Source organism: Pelophylax lessonae (genome assembly GCF_965119305.1).
Source record: "Pelophylax lessonae genome assembly, chromosome: 6".
Taxonomy (NCBI): Eukaryota; Metazoa; Chordata; class Amphibia; order Anura; family Ranidae; genus Pelophylax; species Pelophylax lessonae.
In genome coordinates, this window is record NC_138773.1 from 197,000,508 (window position 1) to 197,024,976 (window position 24,469).

Below are 24,469 nucleotides of genomic sequence, written 5' to 3' on the forward strand. Positions count from 1 at the left end.
TGGTGAGGAGCAGGCTACCAAGTAGAGCAGTGGCATCAACCAGCAGCTCTGTGCCATCCACCAGTAGCGCAGTGGCATCCACGAGAAATGGAGTACCACTAGAAGAAAGGCCAAGCACTAGTAGGGTGTCATCTCAGCGTCAAATGGTTTGGACCCATGCAAGCCTTTCCTATGCCCTTCAAATCCCTCTTTGGCTTCCCCCTAATTCAGGAGCAGCAAATATCACCCCTTTTACTGCCCAGCCAGGTGTCCAGGTTCAAGTTACACCTGTCCGAATGAGTGGAGAGAACTAACAGTGGAGGAATTTAAAACATTTTTGGGCCTCACTTTCAATATGGGACTCACAAAAAAGAATGAATAATACCCCTCCTGGTATACCAACCCTATCCACCCCATGCCAATCTTTTCATACATTATGCCAAGATCAAGATACCTAATGATTATGTGGTTCCTTCATTACAACGACAACACCCACTGTGTTGTCACTGGACAATAGTCCTGCCTGCTGCCTGGACAGTTCCTTTTGCTGGGGCTGACCACGTTCCTGCCTGCTGCCTTTTGTCAATCCTCTCCTGTGGATAACTGCACTATCAAAACCACAGGCAATTTTTTGTTTACCCTTTGCTCAGAAGAATGTATTTTGGAGTGTAATTCTTGGTGTGTACATGCTATGTGTTAGACATATGGATGGCCTTCAAAAATGTGATAGGTTGTCAGGAAATTAGATGTGTCATTTATGTCCCTGAGGGTGCTCCTTGGATGTTGGGCCTCCGTATGTGGCCAGGCTGTGTAAAAGTCTCACACATGTGATATTGCCATACTTAGGAGTAGCACATTGTGTTTTGGGGTGTCATTATTTCAATATACATGCTACGTGTTAGAAATATCTTATAAATGGACAACTTTTTCATTTTCATTTTATATTTTCATTTTCTTTACACACTTTCCAAAAACTTGTGGAAAAAAAATGACATGCTCAAAAGACTCATAATACCTCATAGAATATACATTGGGGTGTTTGCTTTCCAAAATGGGGTTATTTTTTGGGCATTTCCATTGTCTTAGTGCTCCAGGGCTTTCAAAAGTGTGATAGGTTGTCAGGAAATTATATGTGTCATTTATGCTCCTAGAACGCCTGGAGGTGCTATTTGCATGTTGGGCCTCTGTATGTGGCCAGGCTGTGTAAAAGTCTCACATTTGTGGTATTGCCATACTAGGAGGAATAGCAGAATGTATTTGGGGGTGTAATTTGTGGTATGCACATACCATGTGAGAGAAATAACCTGTTAACCACCTCCCACCCGGGCCATTGTACATATACGGCCGGGTGGGAGTCTCGTCCTTCTGATCGGACATCCGGAACGTCCTTCAGAAGGAGAGAGATCGCGCCACCGCGGGCACGTGCAGCGGCGCGATCTCGATGTGCCTGTGTCCCTAGGACACAGAGCAACATGACTCGGCAGGAGGGCCCTGTGATTGGCCCTCCTGATCACATGACGGCTGTGTCCAATCACAGCCGTCATGTAATGTCAATACAGCCGTTGTAACGGCTTCGATCTCTTCTCCTCCTGACAGATCCTGTCAGTGAGGAGAAGAGGAGAGGATCGATTCTGCAGCAGGGGTGATCAGTGAGTATTTCTAATTACTCACTGATCACAGGGGGATCAGATGATTGATTACCAGTGCAGCCCTGGGGGGAGGAGGCGCCACTAGAGCCACCAGGGATGCCCACCCATGACCACCAGGGATGCCCACCATGGCCACCAGGGATGGCAAACAGGGCTCAGAGAGCCTGCCTGTGGTGCCCCCCTATCAGTGCTGCCCACCAATGCCCTCTATCAGTGCTGCCCACCAGTGCCTGTTATTGCCATCTATCAGTGCTGCCCACCAGTGCCTATCAGTGCCCACCAGTGCTGCCTATCAGTGCCCCCCATCAGTGCCGCCCATCAGTGCCGCCTATCAGTGCCCATCAGTGCCGCCTATCAGTCCCCATCAGTGCCGCCGATCAGTGCCCATCAGCGCTGCCTATCAGTGCCCACCAATGCTGCATATCAGTGCTATCTATCAGTGCCACATATCAGTGCCCATCAGTGCTACCTATCAGTGCCACCCCATCAGTGCCTGTCAGTGCGGCGTCATCAGTGCTCATCAGTGCAGGAAAAAACTTATCTATTTACAAAATTTTATAACCTAAACAAAAAAACTTTTTTTTTTTCAAACTTTTCGGTCTTTTTTTATTTGTGCACCAAAAAAGAAAAAACCTGGCGGTGATCAAATACCACCAAAAGAAAGCTCTATTTGTGAGGAAAAAAACGACATAAATTTGGTTTAGGTACAGTGTTGCATGACCACGCAATTGTCATTCAAAATGCAACAGCGCTAAAAGCTGAAAATTGGTCTGGGAAGGAAGGGTGTTTAAGTGCCCAGTATTGAGGTGGTTAATATGACGATTTTGTGGGAAAAAAAATTTCATCTTGCAAAGAATTGTGGGAAAAAATGAGAACTTCAAAAAATGTACCATGCCTCACCACCTAAATTCATTCCCCACCACCTAAATACCTTAGAATGTCTACTTTCCAAAAAGGGATCATTTAGAGGGTATTTGTACTTTCCTGGCTTGTTACTGTCTCACGAAATGAGATTGACCTTCAGTACATCAGGTGTGATCATGTGTGATCAAGTTTCATTGATTGTCACCATAGCTTGTAGACTCTATTACCTTTACAAAGACCAAATATTATACACTTATTTGGGTTATTTTTACCAAAGGAATGTAGCAGTATAACTTTTGGCCAAAATTTTTGAAGAAAAGTTACTAATTTTCAAAATTTAATAACAGAAACAAAGAAAAATGCATTTTATTAAAAAAACATTTTGGTCCTTTTTAATTTATAATTTTCTTAAGTTTACCTATATATATATATATATATATATATATATATATATATAAACCCACACATAATGTGTGTGTAATGGATTGATTACTTTCAATTAAAGGCCACACACCTTTTATTCTACAAAAAAAAAAAAAAATTACTTGAACTCTACAGAAGTAATGGACACTTTACCTCAAGAAAAATAGATTAGCAGTCAGTCTTCTGTCGCTGGGCAGGGATGTAAAATGTTTCTGATTTATTAAAGAATGGATGTTATTCTGAAACTGATTAAAGGATTGCATGATTATAGAAATTTTGTTATATTTGTTAGAACAATTTACATTACAACTATCAATACAAATCGGCAATGCTTTTCTTGTAGATTCTCCTGGAAAAGATCTTGGTCCAAGATTGGGTCTAAAAAAGTCCAGCTCACTGGAGAGTCTGCAGACAGCGGTGGCAGAAGTCAAGAAAAATGATCTTCCTTTCTACAGACCTAGACCACACATGGTCCGTGGTAGGGGCTGTAATGAGAGCTTCAGGGCTGCAATTGATAAGTCTTATGATGGACCAGAAGCTGAAGAAGGTACTGTACTGTCCAGGCTGTGTGCGCAAGTTCTACTGTACTCTCCAAACTTTTTTTTCAAAACAGCAAATGTACTATGTTCTTAGGATGCTCAGATATGTATAATCTATAATCTATAATCTATATGACAAAATATTGAGCTTCATGCCCAATACCAAATGTTCCATACACATGCAGCAGTTTTGGGCAAACTATTTAACTCCCTTCCTTAGGTAGGAGCATCACTGGAAAACCATCACAGTTTATTCATATATATAAACAGAAAAAGTTTACAGGAAATCAGGAATCAATTAACTCATTAGCCTAAATTAAATTTAAATGATTAATTATCCCAGATTCCATCAGAGAAATTACTATCTAGTAATGTTCATTCCCCACCACCAAAAGCTAGGGGGCATCCAATTGAAGACCTATTATAAAATAAATAAAACCATTAGAAAAATTAAAAAATTAGGCAGAATAAATATTATACTCCAATATTGCTCAATGTATCCACACTCTGCAACTATAAATAAAAAAAAAACCCAAAAAAACAAAGAAACAATATTAAGGAACAAAGAAACAAATTAATAGCCTAAGAAAGAAAATTGTTGTAAAATACATTTTAAGTGCAGCAATCCTGGACTGGAACTTTTTAAATATGACCTTTGGGATGGCTTGATTGCACTGCACTAAAAGATAAACTGATGTGCACCTGTTTTGAATATATATATATATATATATATATATATATATATATATATATATATACTCGGGTGTGTGTGTGTGTATATATATATATATATATATACGTATATATTTATATTGTGGGAGATTAGCTCACAGGGATCACCTTTCCCAGGAAAGTAAGGCCAGCATGCAGGTAATTTCTTTAAAGTCTGGTGGATTGCCAGCTTTATTTAGCAGAGGTTTGCAAATATACAAAATCAACAAAACAATAAAATAAATCCTTGCCGTCCGGCGCTAAACTAAACAACAGTTTTCCTCACTATACAGTGTGGGGCTGGTCCCCATCACCCACAAAAACATATGGTAAAGCAAACCTGTTCTTTTGAAGGTCCAAACAGAGCTCCTCTCTCAGATTCCCTTCTGAGTCTCAGGCCAGAGCATTTCTATGCTCTTTTCCTGTTCATTTAAAGTGCACCTGAGCATGGACTCAGGTAACTCACAATCTCTGGACCGGAACCTAGCCTGTCACGGAGGCTGGAAAAACCTGGGCCGGATTCCGGTTTAGTCTCTCACTACAGAACGTATGCGAGGTGAAATATAGCGATTATCTACTACCTCACCTCGCATACCGTCACAATATATACAAATTAACAATGTAATAGGTCAGAAAACTAGCTTTAGCTAGATTTATTACATAGATATTTGTAGCTTATGGCCGTACATTGTCCTTCAGGATTTTCTGGTAGAGCACAGACATCGTGGTTCCATCAATTATGGCAAGTCGTCCAGGTCCTGAAGCTGCAAAGCAGCCCCAGACCATCACACTACCACCACCATGTTTGATTGTTGGTATGATGTTCTTTTTATGAAATGCTGTTTAGTTTTTTGACAGACCCTTTCAACTTTTGTCTCATCAGTCCACAAAGTATTTGCCCAAAAGTCTTTGTGTTCTTTTTGGTCTCACGGTGGCTATCGTCTTGGAACTCTCTCACAGATGCCATTTTTGCCCAGTCTCTTTCCTATTGTTGAATCAGGAACACCAACCTTAACTGAGGAAATTGAAGCCTGCAGTTATTTAGCTGTTGTTCTGGGTTCTTTTATGACCTCCTGGATGAGTTGTCCTTGTGCTCTTGGAACTGTTTTGGTAGGCTGGCCACTTCTGGGAAGATTCACCAGTGTTCCATGTTTTCTCCATTTGTGGATAATGGCTCTCACCATGGTTTGCAGAAGTCCAAATGCCCTAGAAATGGCTTTGTGACCTTTTTCAAACTAATACATGTGACTTAATTTGTTTCTCATCTGTTCTTGAATTTCTTTAGATTACAGCATGATGTGTTGCTTTTTGCGATCTTTTAGCTTTGAGCTGGAGATCGTGATATCAACGAACTACCTCTCCACCTCCTCCAATCAAAGAAATCCTTGCATTTGTTGAAACAAATGCAAGGAGTTCCTATGAGTGGTGCCTGTACTTAGTGGGCCTTATGGTTGCTATGCATCAGTCCAGCTGCTCCACACAGGGTGCATACATATATTTGCCCAACTTGTACCCAAAAAAAAGGAGAACAGTTGTATTTAGAATAAAAAATAATAATTTCTCTTACGTCCTCCGACAGTTGCCGCCCACTCATACAGTCTTCACCAATGGGGTATTGACTTCATCTCCACAGGAGTAACTAGGCATAAGACTTTGGCTACCTCGCCTGGATGTCTCATCCACGGTTCTCCGTGCACTGTTAGCGTCCTGCATTTTTTGGCTGACGACAACCCTGCCATCTGAGGGTGAGTGGTTTCCCGTCGATGAGAGGCACCCCACGCCATCGGGTACGGGTAAGTACATTCCGCGTGGGGCCTCTGTCTGGGGCTGGCAGTCCTGTGTGTCTGTGTTATCCCCTCATGTCTGTGCTTTTTTTGGGCTCCCTAATCCCGGTCCCTGCGGGGGTTTTATCTCACAGCCTGTGCGCTGTGTGGGTTTGTGGGGGTCCCTCCTGTGTCACCTTAGGGTGCTTTTTGGAGGTACAGACACGTGTGGCGACTGCTGCGGGGTTAAAACACCGTCGGTCCGCTATTTTAGGTGTGGGCAGCATGTATATAGCTTCACTATGGGCGCTTATACAGCATTGTATATGGTGTTTTTTGGCGCCTTGCGGCGCCATCTTGTGTGTGGCAAAACGTTCGTTCCGAGCACATGTTGGTGGCCATTTTACCGAAGCCTCCCATTACTTTCTATTGGTAACCATTTTTCCTTAGCCTGCAGCCTCAGTTCAGCCTCCTGCGGTGACATCACTTCTTCCTTTTACTCTGGAGAGTTCGACTGCGGTGGTAACACTTGTGGGGGTCTGTCTGCTGTCTTTTTCCTTGTGCAATCCTTCTGGCTATCAGTTATCCTGATTGAGGGTCTGTGTGTTCACAGTCTTTGTAGCGGTGTGCTGCGGGGGTCCGCGGCGCGCTTAAAGGGCCAGTACCTTATAAAAAAAAACAAAAAACAAAAAAAGGATTTTGTTTTTTAACATGGATTCTCAGGACAGCAAATTTCCCACAGCCCTGGTGGGGGATTCAGGTTCCTCTGAATCCTCTGCTCTGTCTACTTTGTCTGCTGCAGTGGCGACTTTGGTGTCCAAAGTGGAGAGTCTGATGTCTGAACGTAATTCCAGGAAAAGGCCTCGTTTGTCCTTGTCTTCTGATTCTGAATCTGATATGGTTGCCATAGGTGCCGTACCCCTTGAGGGGTCTCGATCTTCTTAGTCTGAGGGAGAGGCGGAGGATGATTCCCCCCCTGGGACGGCCGAGGACCGCGCAGGTATGGATGCGCTGATTCTTGCCATTAAAGAAACACTACATTTAGAGGATGAGACCAATCCTCCGGGCATTGTGTCCACTTTTGGCACACACAGGACCCGCAAGGTGGCGCAGGTGTTCCCTTGCCCCGCTGAGTTTCACGCTACTGTGAATGATCAATGGCATCATTTATAACGCACCTTTGTGGTGCCAAAGAGGTTTCAGCTCCTTTATCCCTTTGCGTCTCCTACAGATTCGCGCTGGTGTGTGGCCCCTCAGGTGGATCACACTGTGGCCAGATTGAACAAGGCCACTCTAGTACCCACCGAGGATTCTCCGGTGTTTAGGGATCCTACGGATAGGAGGATGGAATCCCTTGCCCGCCATGCCTACATGGTGGCGGGTTTCCTGCTAAAGCCCATTTTTGCCTCTGTCATGGCGGCTCAGGCTGTGGCGGACTGGACCAAGGTGCTAAAACGCACCCTCGTGGCTGATTACGCTCCTCCTACTACCGTGGCGATGGTGGACCAGATCATGTATTTGTGTGATGCGGCCTTGAATGAGGCCCCATTAGCTGCGCGCCTGTCCAGTGTCGCGGTGATTAACCGTCGCCATATATGGTTAAAGAGCTGGTCGGCTGACCAGACTTTGAGAAAAATGGTGGCTGACATCCCTTATGCGGGGTCTCGCCTGTTTGGGGAATCCCTGGATGAATTGGTTAAAGGGGTCACTGGGGGCAAGAGCACTCTGCTGCCCCAGAATCCTAAAGGCAAGTTTTTCCGCGGTAAGCGAGGCCCCTCCTTTAAACCAAATCAGGGGTCCTTTTGTGCCTTCAATGCACAGAACAAGGGGAAACCCTTCAAGGGCCAGGGTGGCCAGAGAAAGCCCTAGGCGGGCAAGCCAAAATCAGGCCAGGCTGGTGCAGTGGCTTAGTCCGCCTCTGCCTGATGGGATGCCCTCACCCGTTTCCGGGGTGGGGGGACGTTTGCGTGGTTTCCTCCAACCTTGGCTGCTCCGAATTCCGGACAGATGAGTTCAGGAAATCATTTGATCAGGTTACAAGATCGAATTCCTTTCGAGGCCAGCAGACAGATTCTTTCCCTCAAATCTTCATTTGACCCCAGGGCGGTTACAGGACCTGCATCAGGCGGTGCAAGATCTCCTCGCCCAGGGGGTGATCGTCCCGGTGCCTCATCGGGATAGGTTTCGGGGGTTTTACTCAAATCTGTTTACCGTGCCCAGAAAGGAGGGCAAGGTGCGTCCGATTCTGGACTTAAAAGCTCTGAACCACTTTGTACGCGTTCGGAAGTTTCGCATGGAATCACTCCGCTCGGTGGTAGCCTCCCTGAGTCCAGGCGAGTTCCTGTCCTCTATCGACCTGAAGGATGCGTATCTGCACATCCCCATTTTCGAGGGTCATACCAAAGTGCTGGCTCCAGTTCTGGGCCTTTTGCGGGCTCAGGGCATTGCGGTCTTGGGATATCTGGACGATCTCCTGTTAAGGTCGAGTGCCAGCCAGAGCCTGCTGCGCGATCTGTCCACTACGGTGCAGACGCTTCAGGAGTTCGGATGGACCATCAACGTACAGAAGTCGACTTTGTCTCCTTCGGTTCGTCTCCCATATTTGGGAATGGTTCTGGACTCTGCTCAAGCGTAGGTGTTTCTGCCGGAGGACTAGCTCCAGGCCCTACAGAACGAGGTCAGAGCCCTCCGGGACAATGAATCCTTGTCACTCAGGACCTGTATGCGGGCCCTGGGGTTGATGGTGTCAGCCTTCGAGGCGATACCGTTCGCACAGTTTCACACAAGGTCTCTCCAAGCGGAGATCCTGAACAGATGGGACAGACTCCCGCAGTCCTTGGATCTGAGAGTGTCTCTGTGTCACCAAACCAGAGTGGATCTTCTGTGGTGGCTTCAGTGCCTGGCGGTGGTGGACAAAAAATCCTTCCGGCCGTTGCTGTGGACAGTACTTACCACAGATGCCAGCCTGTCGGGCTGGGGTGGAGTCCTGGGCAACCTGTCTGACCAGGGCACTTGGTCGGTGGAGGAATCCTTCCTCCCCATAAACATATTGGAATTGGGAGCAATCAGGCTGTGCCTACTCCATTGGTCGGACCGTCTTCAGGGCCACCCTGTACGGGTGCAGACGGACAATGCCACTGCGGTGGCTTACATCAATCACCAAGGGGGCACCAAGAGTGCCCGTGCGGCCCAGGAAGTGACCAGTATTCTGTCTTGTCCTGGCAATATCGGCAGTTCACATTCCAGGTGTAGAGAATTGGCAGGCCGATTACCTGAGCCGCCAGACCCTGGACCAGGGGGAATGGTCCCTACACCCGGAGGTGTTTCAAAGGCTGTGTGCGAAATGGGGATCCCCGGATGTGGATCTGTTCGCATCTCGGCTAAACCACAAGGTGGAAAGGTTAGTGGCAAGAACGTGCGATCCTCTGGCAGACGCCTCGGATGCGCTGGTGGTGCCTTGGCATCAGTATCATCTGATGTATGCCTTTCCTCCGATTCAGTTGTTGTCCAGGTTCCTTCGCAGGTTGGCCTCGGAACCAACATTGGTGATTCTGGTGGCGCCGGACTGGCCACGCCGGTCCTGGTACACGTACATCGTTCACCTGGCCGTCGAGCCTCCATGGCGGCTGCCAATGCGAGAAGATTACTGTCTCAGGGACCGATCTTCCATCCTGCTTTACAGTCGCTGGCTTTAACGGCATGGCTGTTGAAAGCCAGGTCCTGAGGGACAGGGGTCTCTCCTCTGAGGTCATTCCTACCTTAATCAAGGCTAGGAAAGCATCATCTGGTAATATTTATTACCATACATGGAAAGCTTATTTTGCCTGGTGTGAGTCCAGGGGCTTCTCTCCTCGTTCATACTCGGTGGCGAGAGTGCTGACTTTCCTTCAGACTGGTGTGGATCAGCGCCTTGCGTTGGCCACGATTAAGGGCCAGGTATCTGCACTGGCAGTCCTTTTCCAGCGCCTCGTGGCGTCTGATTCTTTGATTCGCACCTTCATTCACTTGGCCCCTCCTCGTAGGGAGCCCTTGTCTGTATTGCAACGTTCCCCGTTATAAAACATCAGGGAAATCTAGTTACCTCTGCTGTCTAAAAAGGTTGCCTTTCTTGTAGCGATCACTTCTGCTCGCAGAGTGTCGGAGCTGGCGGCCTTGTCTTGCCGCTCCCCTTACCTGGTGGTTCATAGGTCTAAGGTGGTCTTGCGACCTAACCCGTCCTTTCTTCCAAAGGTGGTTTCTGATTTTCACCTTAATGAGGACATTGTTTTGCCTTCGCTCTGTGCAAAGCCTAAGCATCCTAAGGAGGTTGCTTTGCATTCCTTGGATGTTGTCAGGGTGATCAGGGTTTACCTGTCATCGACTGAATCCTTTCGGAAATTGGATTCTCTTTGTCCTTCCTGAGGGACCTCGGAAGGGTATGGCTGTGTCTGCGGCGACCATTTCAAAATGGATCAGACAGACAATTGTACAGGCCTATTCGTTGAAGGAACGGGTACCTCCGTTCCCTGTCAAGGCGCACTCTACCAGAGCGGTGAGTGCGTCCTGGGCTTTCCGACATTAGGCTTCGGTGGCCCAGGTGTGTAAGGCTGCGACTTGGTCGTCAGTACACACCTTTTCAAAATTTTACAAAATTGATGTTCTGGCATCGGCGGATGCCTCCTTTGGCGCAAAGTTCTCTGTGCGGCTGTACCGTAAGGGAACCCTGGTTTTATTTCGGGTCCCTGGCTGTTGGGGTTGTTTGTCCCCTTAGTTATTTGCTTTCCTGGGTTGTTGCTCCTGTTGAGCCTTTTTTTGTTACCCAGAGGGTTACCTTTCTGTTCACGTAAGGTTCCTTTCTCTGTTGTGGGTACTACGTTGCCTTTCTGACAGTTGCGTTGCCCACCCCTCATGTCTACACTGCTTTGGGATATCCCCATTGGTGAAGACTGTACGATTGGGCGGCGACTGTCGGAGGACGTAAGAGAAAACTGAATTTTTGTAAAATCTTACCGTAAAATTCCTTTCTCTGAGTCCTCCGACAGTCGCCGCCCCCGCCCCTCTATTGGGGTTCTTATACACTTAACTGCTTGCTACCAAACTGAGTTGGGATGGCTGATTGCAGGGGGGTATTGGACCAGTGGGACAGCCCCCATGTGTGTGTCTATGTAAATGCTTTGTTTTTTAACAAAGTCTTATTCCTAGTTACTCCTGTGGAGATGAAGTCAATACCCCATTGGTGAAGACTGTATGAGTGGGGGGCGACTGTCGGAGGACTCAGAGAAAGGAATTTTACGGTAAGATTTTACAAAAATTCAGTTTTTGTAAAAAAATATTGCCTTGTCACAGTTCTGTGAAAATTGGAACATCTATTAGAAAATTACAAAATACTGCACCTATTATATGGCTACGGCAAGTTTAAAGCCACTTCATAAACTACAATCTCCTCTGTTATAAAGCCTCCTATGCTGCAGCCTATGTTCTTTGTGAAAAATATGCCTATTTCTACCTGATTTCATAGCGCAGATCAGCGGTCACGTGGCTCCCTCTCCCGATCTGACAGCTAGCGCAGGGGGGGCAAGATTCCCCCACTGACGCAAGCCATCAAGAAACAAATAGGATCATCAAATAACCTGATTTTCTGTTTTGCCATGTAAACTAAAACAGAAAGGTTGGGACTTTAAATGAGACGTGTAACCATCAATGGATATTACATAAATATCTCTAATCTAGTAGTGTTACTAATTCATATAGACGCATGGATGGAAAGCTTAAATGATCAGGTGTAAAAAAGTGGTAATATCAGGAACAATTGAATGGAAAAACTCATCAACACAATGAATTTGCATAATAAAATCTTTATCCCAAATAAAATTATAGACATGGGGTAGGACTAGACCAAAAGGTGCTAAGCATATGTGGGTCAATAAACAATAAATACATATCAAAGTTACATAAATGCAATGAAATATAGAAACGCATAATGATGTAATAATTAGCATCAACAGGATCGATGTGTTTCGTGGATTTATCGCTACTTCCTCAGGAGCAGATATATGCATCTCTTTAAAAAATATAAACCACAATATAGTCTAATTGTAGGTAACATTATAAATAAAAAGGACAAAAGGAATAGGAAAACCTCCAAAAAAATGGGATGTCTTACCCTAATGTTGCTCATTGTCGGCTCAATGATCCACATGTGACTCTGTTGGTTAGGGCCAGCATGGAACAGTCTGTACCGGGAGCTGAGGGAGTACTGTCCATGGATGTAGGGCAACACATGCGAGGGCTTTAAAATATTGGTAAATTTTCATTGTGCACTAAGTATTGATATCCCGGATGGATTCTGTGAAGGGTGTGTTCTTCTAAGGTTAACCTAATGGATGTGGTTTTTAAAGAAATATCATATAATGCAACAATTAGTAGTGTCAAGAAATGGAAAAGGAAGCCCAGTACGAAAGGTAGGAGATCCTGCGCAGAAAGTGAGAGTCATTGTGTCAATATACAAGTGTGGCAAAAGGTGACGACAGATGTAGTGCAGGATAGAATAAATAGACCCTGGAACGGAAAGGTGAGTAAGCCTATTATAGGAGCCAGAAGAGACCGAAATATTCTTGAACATGTGGAACCATGGTGACTATATGCTAAAAGACTTAGTAACAACTATTCCAACAATGGATGACAGAAAAGAAAAGTAAGCAGAGTAGACCAAATGTATTACCTTGTATTGTGTATGGCCATAGTCCACAGTACCAAAAAAGCCCAGCAAAAAGAGGGAAAGAAGGAAAGAAAACCATGTCAATGTGTCATAGTCGATAGATGGTATAAATACCATCAGTGTGGCCATGGGTGACTCCCAACGCCACGTTAGCGTGCATAGGGAGGGGCGGCACCACACCTAAGCGATGAAATTTGCACATGAATTTGTGCAAAAACTCCCTCATGCAGTGAATGCAAGCATGGAAACCAACATGCCTGCATCATGATATCATGGGCGTCAACGCCACACGTAGGCGTGGGGGGGGGGGGGTGGCGTCGATGCGAGTTGAGAAGAGCCTGCCTGCACTCCTGTGTCCAAAATGTATCTAAGGGTGGAGAGGAGGGCCCCCGAACTCGCATTCCAGTTCCCGGAAGCAGGCAAAACCAGGCACACCGAGCACCGCAGTCACATGTGAACAAAGAGAACTAGGGGATTGAAAATCAAAATAGGGAACCATATAATTGCAATATACATGTGATACCATGAAAATAACACTAGATTTATATACATGTGTCTTGCATAGACCCCTGAAGGGGACCTAGCATTAGGACAACTAGCAAAGGTTATTTGCAGAGTTACCCACTGTTACAACTCATCTCCATCCCTAATTAGGTATATAAAGGAACAGGGTTTTTTTGTGGGGGGACTTAACATGAGGCACCTCCTACATTGAGGCCAGGTGCCTCCATCCCTGTTCACTGGAAATTAAAAGAGAAAGGTTGGGACTTTACATGAGTTACGTAGCCACCAGTGGATATTACATAGATATTGCTAATTATTTCTGGTAGTGTTACTAATTTATATATATTTGCATGGATGGAAAGCTGAAATGATCAGGTATGCAAAAGTGGTAATGTCAAGAAGAATTGAATGGAAAAACTCATCAACACAATAAATTTGCATAATAAAATCTTTATCCCAAATAAAATTATAGACATGGGGTACGACTAGACCAAAAGTTGCTAAGCATGTGTGGGTCAATAAACAATAAATACATAACAAACAAAGTTACATGAATGAAATGAGATAAAGAAACGCAAAATGATGTACTAATGTTTTGCCATGTAGTATTCAAATGCATATCCCTCAAACATGGAATTACTTCTGCCAAATACATACAGCTATTATCGACTAAAAAAGGTCTAAATTGTTCTGCATACATGCTTATATACTTTATAGTGCCCTAAAACAGGGCATACTGTTGAGTAAATCTTCTCTAGCTCCTGTGTTCAATAACATGTCCCCTCATCTCAGGTTGACTAAAAAAAATACCCATCTTAGCTATAGGAAATAATAAGGTGAAGAAGGTGCAGTGGAGTGGGTCTAAGCTAGTTAAGCTTTGCACACTGTATTGCCCCCAATTTCAGAACATCCAGGGTTCTCTACAAAGTATTTAAGGTTGCATACAGTCATCTCTAGACAACTACTATACATATTCACAATCCTCATCTGATGGGGTTTATTTGCATAGCGCCCCTTACTTGACCTTTTCATTGTAAGATTATGTAAGGTGATAAGGGCATTTTGGCATAATGCATGACACGTAGCATGTGGTGGATTGAGTGACCAGCTGTAGAGAAACAAACTACTACCCATTACGAATGCCATGCTTAAATGCTAAAATTGTATTTTACACTATGCTTAAATGCTTGGTGATCTCATTGAATGGCATTGAACGAGCACAGTATGTGTAATTGGTTTTTTACCCTTTTTACCTAGATGGCCTTTCTGATGTGAGTTCCCACTCCAGCCAAGCGACCCCAAATAGTGAGTCAGCCCCAATGGAGAATTCACAACTAGAAGATACTGATAAATCAAAGAAGGACAAAAAAAAGAAAGATAAAAAAAAAGAAAAGGAAAAGGACAAATCAAAAGTAAAGGATAAGAAAAAGGAAGAAACTGATGACCAGGAGAAGAAAGCTAAGAAAAAAGGTTTTGGCGCAATGCTAAGGTATGATCGCACTCTTACACCTTAAGTTTTAGTGAAAAAGTACAATCCATAGCACAAGTAAAGATTATTGGATGGCTGTAAATTAAACGCTTACATACTATTAACATACTAACTAGATATAATGTTCTGTACTGGTGTTAGTAGTATGTTTCATTTTAAAAGAACTGTAACGCTGATATGATACTGCTATAAGACTCAAAACTGTAAACATTTTAGTTTAGCCAAACTAATGGCACATCATTGTTCTTCTTTTGTTAAGAATACCATTACACAGTAATAAACACAATACTTCTATTTAAAGTGAATCTGTCATGTCAGCCAGGGTGTATAAACCAGCATTGTAAGCAAGTGTGGACAGTACCAGTTCCTTTATGGCTACTGATGACTCTGGCTCAATATATGCAGCCTCAACTTCTCTTCAAACCTGAACTCCAGCTTTTTATACACTTTAAATATTTTTTTTTTTTTGGCCAAACTGGCCCAAAGGAACTGTATCCTTCACTAACATGTGAAGCCACTGGATGTCTGTATAAACTGTATGTAGCTGAGGCTGTGTACAGTATACCACACTGTGTTCTGGGCTCGAACCGAGACCTTCTGTTTCAAACCCAGAACACAATATTGCACTCAGCCATTCAGAGAAAGCAATGTATTCTAGCTATGAATATAAAGCTTCCTCTAATTGGCTAAGTCAGAGAGGAGGGCTGATGATGTCACAACCTCTGACTCAGCCAATCAGAGAAAGGTTTGTATTCATTGCTACAATACATTGCTTTCTCTGAATGGCTGAGCAGCAATCAGATAGACTCTATTGTGTGTTCTGGGTATGAGACAGGAAGGTCTCTGCTTGAACTCAGAACACATCGCTGTATGTAGCCTCAACTACATACAGATTGTACAGCACATCCAGCGGTCTCACATGTTAGTGAAGGACATAGTTTGTTTGGGCCAGCTAGGCCCAAACAAACTATGTAAAGTGTATAAAAAGCTGGCCGTCAGCGTTAAGTTTTGAACCTCCTCCTGGCAAGTCCCTCCTTCTATCATTTAACTGTCATTTGCTATAGCCCCAGTGGGCATTAGGCTCTGGCATTTGTGGTGGAATGACAGGGGCAGGGCTTAAGGCACAGAAGGGTTAGGCTTCATCTTATATTGGTGAGAAGACTTTTTTTTACAGCCTTGGTCTATGATTCAGGATCCTCTCAAACTGCAAATAAACGAAGCAGGGAACAGCCAAATTTTGGTCCATGTTTGGCCAGTGCGTTTGAAAAGAAGTCAATCTACTTACCGACATCTATTCAACTATCGATATAGAATAGAAAAACAGAAGAAACGTGGGACTTTATAGGTAGCCTCTCATAACCCTCAGGAGAAATCGGGTCAAGTGTTTATATAAAAAAATATTATTTTATTGAAACATGATTAAAAAGGTAAAAAAAAAAATCCATTCAACTATCCTGTCAGATAGAAGCTACTTGATCAGAGCTGCAGGCAATAGGCTGCAGTGCTGGATTATTTATTCTGATAGTGGAAGAGTCTCCCCGCTGTCAGAATACAATAGCACAGTGGGGCAGATTCCCCCATCCACCTTGAATGTATAGATGAGGGATTTGGTTCCATTTTTTTCCATTCAGCTCATTGGCTGAATGCAAAAAAACTGAACCATGTATGGCCAGCTTAACCAATAATGCCCTGTAAATCCTTTGCCATGCATTAAATGTTTATTAGAAAAGAAATGCTGCATATGGCATTAACAAGAAAAAAAAAAGAAACTGACTCAAACCCGTTATAGTGACACTTTAAAGGAATTTACATTTACAAGTGTTGTTCAAAACTATTGGATTGATTTATTTTTATGAGAAATATAGATACTAGTCCTCTTTTTGATGTTTGTTAGTCTGAATACCAGCATTATTACAGAGATGCTGCTTACAAAATTCAAAGACACTGGGGTTGATTTACTAAAGGCACAGAGCTTTGGGAACGTGGTGAACTTCTACTATTTTCCATCATCCAATCATGTGCAAGAAAAAAAAAAGGTGTTTTTTTAAATGTTTTGGCACCTGGTTGTTTATTCTTTATGAAAGTAAACTTTCACCATAGTAAGGTTGAAGCTCTGGAGAAAACAGGTGCAAATGCACTTGCAAAGTGCACAGTCTATTTACTTTTAGTAAATAAACCTACTGTTATGCATTTCCGGATTTAGCATTTACCTGTTTCTGGAATAAAACACACATAAACTAGCAAAATAAGAAGAGAAAGTTAGTAAAAAAAAAAAAAAACTGATGAAAAGTAACAGAAGCAGCAACTTAAATTATACTCTGTCATACAGTTTACTTAACTTATGCTTATTGATTGTGGCCTTGGTATTCTATTTTGAATTATGGGTTGTCACCTGTGTTAGGTTATATTACTGTTCGTTTTCCCACTTGGAAGATTTTACTTCACTTTCTGTTTCGGTGACACTCTATCAGACCCTGTCACACAGGATGTCACCAGGACGGAAAGTGGAGATTTCACCATAGTGGACACTGATAAAATAAAAAACTTGACAGAGGTCCTAACCCATGTCCACTCTGCTGGAAAGATTGTAGTTTGACAGCCCAAAGGGGAGTTGCTGCATTTGATCAGATGCAGGTACTCTTTGATGATAATTTCCTGAAGGCTCCTTTTGAGAACAGTAAATCGAACAATCGACTTTGTTCCTTAGGAACCAGCTGAAATTCGCACAGTGTATGGCCAGCTTTGAAAGTTGAATTGAAATTGACCTGTCTTCACATATTAAGTCACCAAATAAGATCTGTATAAGCTACATTGTTCCTGGACAGTTAGTGGAGAAATACAGAAAGTTGCCCCTATTTTTAAATGTTTGTTTTGCAAACTAACTTGTGAAACCTATTTTTCATGGACATTTTCCCAGGAACTTGATGATTTGCCCAAAACTCAATCATTATTTAAATATTGACTTAACATGTTCCTGGTCAGGGTACACCACAGAGTTCCAGTGCAGTTTTGACTAATGAGGCATCCCAAAATAAACAGCTAATGAAATATTTTATGTTTGTGTATCCTCGCTGTTTATAGCCTCCTACTTGCTTCTGGTTAACAGAGCAAACACTCTGTACTGCAAACCACAGACAGTGCTGGTATCTCTATGTGTTCACAGGGTTGGAAATGTACCTTGCAGGTGTTTCATTCCCAATTTATCTGTGCCTGTGACAAACGCTTGTTCCCTGTAATTTGCACTGAATAATTACTTTGAAGTTTAAATAAGAACTAAACTTTAAAATAGGGATGCTATCATCAGATTGATTTTTATGTTAGAAATTAGTATAAATATTTTCATATACATTTTCTATATATTCATGTACTTTAGGCAAATGTTGTTTAAAGGGAAACATCCGTAAAAATGTAAGATGCTTGCTGATTAAGTAGTTTCAGAGCTGAGCACTTGGCACAGGAACTGGCAATGTTTCTTCCTGATGCATTTTGGTAATTACAAGGGGAGTAAGGAAGGGTCTAAAATAGTGTCCATGGGTTTGTTTGGATTTAAGGATCAAGGTTGGGGTTATGTTTTAGGGGAAAATTGGTAGGTACGTTTTAGGCCCCTTTCACACATGTCCGTTCTGCCAATGGACTCCATTTTTCTCTGCCGATCCCCCGCTGAGCAGGCAGATGACAGCTTCATGCTCTGTGTGGGGAGACGGAGGTGTCAGATCCCCGCTGTCCTCTATGGGAGAATCGGATGAGAATCGTCCGTTCTTAACCGATCCACCAGACAGATGGAAAATAGGGTTGCAGCTACCATTTTATTTATTTTAATTTTGTTTAATGGGTCATCTGCTTTCAGGGGATATATGATGCTTTGGGGGTTCTAAAATGCAATTTAGCATGTGTCCAACAAACTAAAATAAAAATTGCTATACCAATGAAGGGGTTAGCTAAAACTGAACTCCAGGAATTCAGCCACTTTCTAATATGTGCTAGCTTACAATAGGTTAAGTTTAATGAGGCGGATGCTACCTAGTGGACTTATCTCTTTTTAATGCAAGCTACAGTTTTCCTGAGCGTCGGAAGTACAGCAATGATTGATACTCCTGGTTCTGACAGGAGAAACGCTGCTTTCTCACACTGCAACAGCGCTGCTCGCCCCTCCCCTCCACTGTCCATTCACAGAATGCTTTGTACTTTGTGAATGAATTCACATAATACAAAGTGCTCTGTGATTGGGCAGAGAGAAGGGAGAGGCAAGCCAGAGACCTCGCATGTGACTGCAGCTTCTGGAGGTGAGACCAGTGTCAGAGCACCAGAAGTATAGTGATAGCTATGTTTCTGGAGCTCTGTAAAAATGTAAATTAAAGAAGTTTGTAAGTGGCATACACCTTGTTGGACTTAATCTGGCATTTTAGTAAGTGTCTGAATTTCTGGAGTTCAACTCTAAGAACTAAATTTAAGGCTTAATGTATGTGTCGTAAAAAAAAAAAAAGCACAGCTATTAAATAAATGCACATTTATTTATGCTGTATCTTATTCAAAAGATGCAAGTACTGTAAAATACCTGATCATCCTGCTACAAATGCATTCAGCTCCTACCTTGCTGGAGTGGGCTGACAACACTGCCACACCTGCACTGAAACAGCACAAAAAAGGGGGATAAACAGCAGGGAAATGGTATGGGATACCATGAATAAAAAGATAGTACTGCTGATTTTGTACATCTTGCGACAGTTGCACAAATGTTTATCTAAACAAAATTTTCTATAAAAACATACCTTACAAAATTCCTACTAAATATAAAATATAAAATTGAGTTAAAAAATAACAAATATTTGTAAACTTTAAATTGTGTTATTTGTGAAACGGTGACAATTGAAAGTTTACAAAATTGTACATACATTAAGCAGCTTATGAAAAAGAAAACAAAAACCTTGGAATTTGACTTCACACCTGTGCATTGGGAATAACACCTGATCTGCAGCTTAGTTTTATTGCAAAGCAGCATGTTACAATGCAAGGCAACATGTCGCAATGGAGTGCCCAAGGAATGTATTTGAAACAAGTTAAATAAAAAAAAATAAAAAAAATCACTGTGATGCAAAGTAACAGCTGTATTCAAAATTCACACCATAACGCACATCCTGCAGTGCACCAACACATATTGTGATATCCATTGCCACAATATGTGTGGTGCACACGTGTATGTTGTTTGTATGTTGTTTGTGTCTAATTGTTATGTGTGTGTAGAGGGGCTTGTATCCGACTGTGACAGGTCCTCTTTGGGGGCATATCAGGGGTCTAAAGAGACCTCTGAAATTTCACTTTTGAGATAGTGAAAGAGATCAAGAACAGATTCCTCAGTGTTTACTGATCCCTTCAGTTTCTGAATAATTATGGAATTGCTCTGTATTTAGTACTCCTATGTTCATTCAGGAAACATAAGGGACAGTAAATATGAGACACGTGTTTACCAATATTCCTATTCCCCGTGATAATGAGGAAAAAAGATTTGATCTTCCTCACTATGTGCTGCAATCTGACCCCCTCACAGAAGTGGCCATGAGCTTATAGCCTAGGTAAATGCGAAAATAAGGGTTACTAAGCTGGCCAGCTGCAAGCAGCTCTGTTCTGAAGTAACCCTTAAATCAGGAGCTCTAAAAGGGTTAAAGCATGAGCATGGTATGCTTTGGTGTTATCAATAAGGCACAATATTTATGAATGTGGTACCTTTTCCCATCAATTAAATTTGACTTGAAAAGCACAAAAAAATATAATAATAAAAAAAAAAGTTTAAACCCAAACATACAATAACTTCAACCTACCACCTAACCCAGGCATGCTCAACCTGTGACCTTCTAGCTGACAAGCATGACTGTCAAAGGCAGAGGGTTGAAGGGACTTGATGTTCCGCAACAGTTGGCAGCCCACAGATTAAGCACCCATGACCTAACCCATAAAATATTTAGAATCCCAAAGATATCACAGATGGCGATACAAAACCTCACCCTTACTCTAAACCCTAAAGTGGTTGTAAAGGTAAAGGAATATTACTGCCAGCCCCTCTGTTCTATCAATCGATCCTACAGCGTGTACATGTTTGTATAAAACAATGCCAGTAAATACCTTATCTCTTTTACAGCCAGTAATGTGACCTCTGACCACTCTCCTCCTCTGATCTAAGAGCTACAGCGGGAGTGGTCGAGATCCCCCTCTGATGTTAGCTGAGAGATCACGTGACCGCTGTGCTGGCTGTTCAGCTCTCTGTAGCCCTTAGTTAGGGGAAGAGAGAATCTGGAGGTCACGATACCAGTCATAAAATATCTGAGAAAAGGCATTTAGAGGCATCATTTTAAAAAACATTTACACAGTAGAGGGAGAGAGGAGAGCAGCTGGATGAAGGAGACATGTAACCCTACCATGGTAGTCATGGATCAGGAGCCATGATTGACGTGGTCAGCACACTAAAGGGGACACAGGAACAGGCAGGATTAACCAGGTATTTTACAGCTTAGGGAGAGGTGGATTAGACAGCACAGAACTGTGCTGTTGAATCTGTTATAAGGTAACAGGATCTCAGCCAATGAGAAAGCAGAAACCAAGGAGAACAGCTACTCTCCCGGGTTTCTGCTTTCTCATTGGCGTAGAGACAGACTAACAGACCCTCACAGGGAGGTACACTAACTAACTGACACTGTCATCGCTAGTGACACTATTAAAGCTATCAAATATAATAATGTACAATGGCACTGGCTGGGAAGTGATTACCATCTAGGGGCAATCAAATGGTTAACTGTGTGCCTAACAAGTGCATTGTGTGTAATATGTGCTGCTTTTACTTACAGATCTGGTTGTTTGTCTCTGCAGGGAGAAGAAACAATCAGAGCACTACTCTGTGTACAGAGTCCTGTGTGTTTCTAAACACAGGACTTTGTTTTGTGATTGGCTACAGGCGATCAGCAGGTCCATGGCCAACATCATTGGCTGGGACCTGCTGACAAAATTGTGCTGTACTAAATGTAGTTTGGTTGGGCAGCAAGCAGTTAAACTGAACTCCAGGCAAGCTGCTACATACAAAGATTAAATGGGAGCCAATTTAATTGACAAACTACTTTTATTTATATCTATCCAGCCCTGCCTGGCAGAGCAGACCTGAATTTTCTTTGTCAAAGTTAGGTTTAACTTATGGGTCTTGTTCTTCCCACATTCTGGACAGTAAAAGGAGAAGCAGCCCATTCTATCCAAAAGTAAAAAAAAGTTTTGCTTAGAGAATATATAAAGTAAGGATATAATAGTAATGCAACATATATTTTTCTATATATTGTGAGGGATTAGCTCGGTGGTAGGCGTGGATGACCCCTTGGGGGGTGCGTTTTCCCAGAGAGGTAGCCGACAAGTGCTTGCAAACAAACAGTGTGGTTTATTAAATGGTACTTTCTTCACCAGGCTGTATGCAGCAAAAACATCAAAATAAAATAAAACAAAATAAATCCTTGCCTCTGTGGGCGGCTACCTTCTCACAACTGGAACCTGCCTAAGTGTCTGTCTCCAACCTACCGTCGGGCAGACTTCCTTGTCCTTACAGCGGACACTCAATAGTCCTTTTATAATAGCTTCACAGGGCAACACAGTCCTTTTGTTTCTTTCACATCAACAGTTCGTCTTCTCACCTTTGAGACGTATTCACCCTTGGTTACCGTCCCGGGCACACATCACTCCGGGGGGTCTTCTCCCAGGCCCACACATCCTGTCGGGAGGCACACGCTGACTGTCCTCCTGCTCCCAGCCCACATGGCTTCAGGACACAGCTTCTGGAGGCAGCAAACAATAGTAATTTCTCTGAACAAATTATAGAGCCTTAACTCCCTCATTCTGAACAGGTGAAGGCCTTTCAATTTCCTGCTGGCTAGCTCTGTAGCCAACACCCTAAATTAATTAATGGACTTTCTAAGTCAGGTGGAAATGTATCTCCTTCCTGTGACTACATTCCCAGATTTAGCTGACTTCCTGTTACAATATGTATATATGTTTTCTGAACAATAAATAACTAAAACCTTAATAGTGTCATATCAGTGTCACCCTTCATGAGACAGGATTGTGAATTCCTAAAACTGGGCAATTTGTTTTCAATTATTAACTTCTCTTTTTACACCGGTCATTAATATTTTAGCTTTTTTTTAGCTGTGTTAATTTGCCAATTTTCCTTGGAGCAAAGAACCACAGTGATTTAAATGTTTCATTCTAGTTGGAGAAGAGAAATGGCCCTTTTTTATCATTACTGTTATGGGCTTGTGCTCAGAATGATACTTTTTATGACCAGCGGTGTGGAGTCTGTAATGGAATTGCAGAGTGGATAGTATAATATACAGATATTGACTTCCATTAAGCCGAGCAGTGTGAAGGCTAGAATACATTATATATAAAATATATTTTAGAGCAGTGTTGCTTACAAAGTTGAGCATCTGAGTGGAAGGTTCCAAATATGTTTAAAATAGGAGAAAAAAAGTTATAGTTAAGTTAATAGAGATGTTTCTCTTTCTTGATGTAGGGTGTGATGAAAGAGATATAAGGTTGATTAAGAATATATACATTCATCATCTGGAAAAAACAGAGAGAAACAAGTAGTTGGTAGGAGCAGTTACAAGAACCGGTGATGTTAGACTAATGTTAAAATAGATTCATTTTTCTTGTTCTCTGTGAATTCTAGGTTTGAGTTTTACTGAAAAATAGGACTAGTAGTAAGCTAAATGATGCATTGTTCTCATAGTATAACAGCCATGTGGTATATTTATGGCTAAACTAAGAATGCAAAAATGTTGCAGGTGGGGTCAGCCTCACCATAGAAACACAATCTTGTAAAAAGATGCAGTAAATTGACTTTTGTTTGCACAGAGCAAAGTGATGGCTTTAAGGGTGCAAACCTATCTCCTCGCATGATATCACCCAATCATGAGTAATATAAATGAATAAAATAAAATAAAAATTGTGTGAATAAATTGTGCAGATAAATTTACACAAAAAGGGAATTCGTATAGTGAAATGAATAATTGATCAAAATATGTGAAATGATATCACCTAATCCTGAGTAATATAAGTAAATAAATAAATGTGCAGATTAAATATAGTAAAATATTTTTTTCAAAAATCAGGTGAAATAAAGTTCATAAAGTCACTTATTCCAGAAGATCCCAAAAGGTAGTGAATGCAGATTCCGATATTCACTAAAATTCACTAAAATTCACCAATTGTGCAGTGACCGCCACCAGTGGTACAAACTGCTTACCAGAGATAAATGAAATGCAAACCAAAAAAGGGTGGTATCACTCAGGATCTCAAGGCATCAAAGGCAATCTAGGAATGAAAACTCCACTCCACCTCCAGGGCTTGGACAATGATCATAGATAATGGGAACATCCACCATCAAGCCGCATACATGTGAATAAAAATATACGGTCCCATAGCGTAAAACTGATAATTTATTGAAGGAAATAAAGCTAATGCACTTACAATGTGAAGGAAGGGAGTGCGTATATAAGGTATAACACACAAGCCGCCGGCCAGTCGGCTCTTCCGCCCGCCCTTCGTCTCAATCCAAGGACGACCGACGTACGTTTTCGTCAGAAATTATGTTATCAAGGCGGCTTGATGGTGAACGTTCCCATTATCTATGATCATTGTTCAAGCCCTGGAGGTGGAGTGGAGTTTTCATTCCTGGATTGCCTTTGATGCCTACATATGCCCTATGTGCAAATAATAAAAATGATCTAAATCTTAGTGCTAATGATCAAAAATATTATAAGGATAATAAGATGAAGGTAGTGAAAAGATAGAACAGTAGCAACTGTTATAATAGTGACCAC

At 42.5% G+C, this 24,469-nt stretch overlaps 1 protein-coding gene across 3 annotated transcripts in view; it reads left to right on the forward strand.

Annotated features, from left to right (window-relative positions):
- The window catches only part of PARD3B (par-3 family cell polarity regulator beta), a 2,025,707-nt gene that overhangs the window by 970,295 nt on the left and 1,030,943 nt on the right, over positions 1-24,469 (forward strand). For all 3 annotated transcript variants that reach the window (XM_082260765.1, XM_082260766.1, XM_082260767.1), the window contains exons 17-18: positions 3,259-3,462; positions 14,387-14,618. In XM_082260765.1, coding sequence (XP_082116891.1) covers positions 3,259-3,462; positions 14,387-14,618 — 436 coding nt within the window. The remainder of the gene's footprint in view (positions 1-3,258; positions 3,463-14,386; positions 14,619-24,469) is intronic.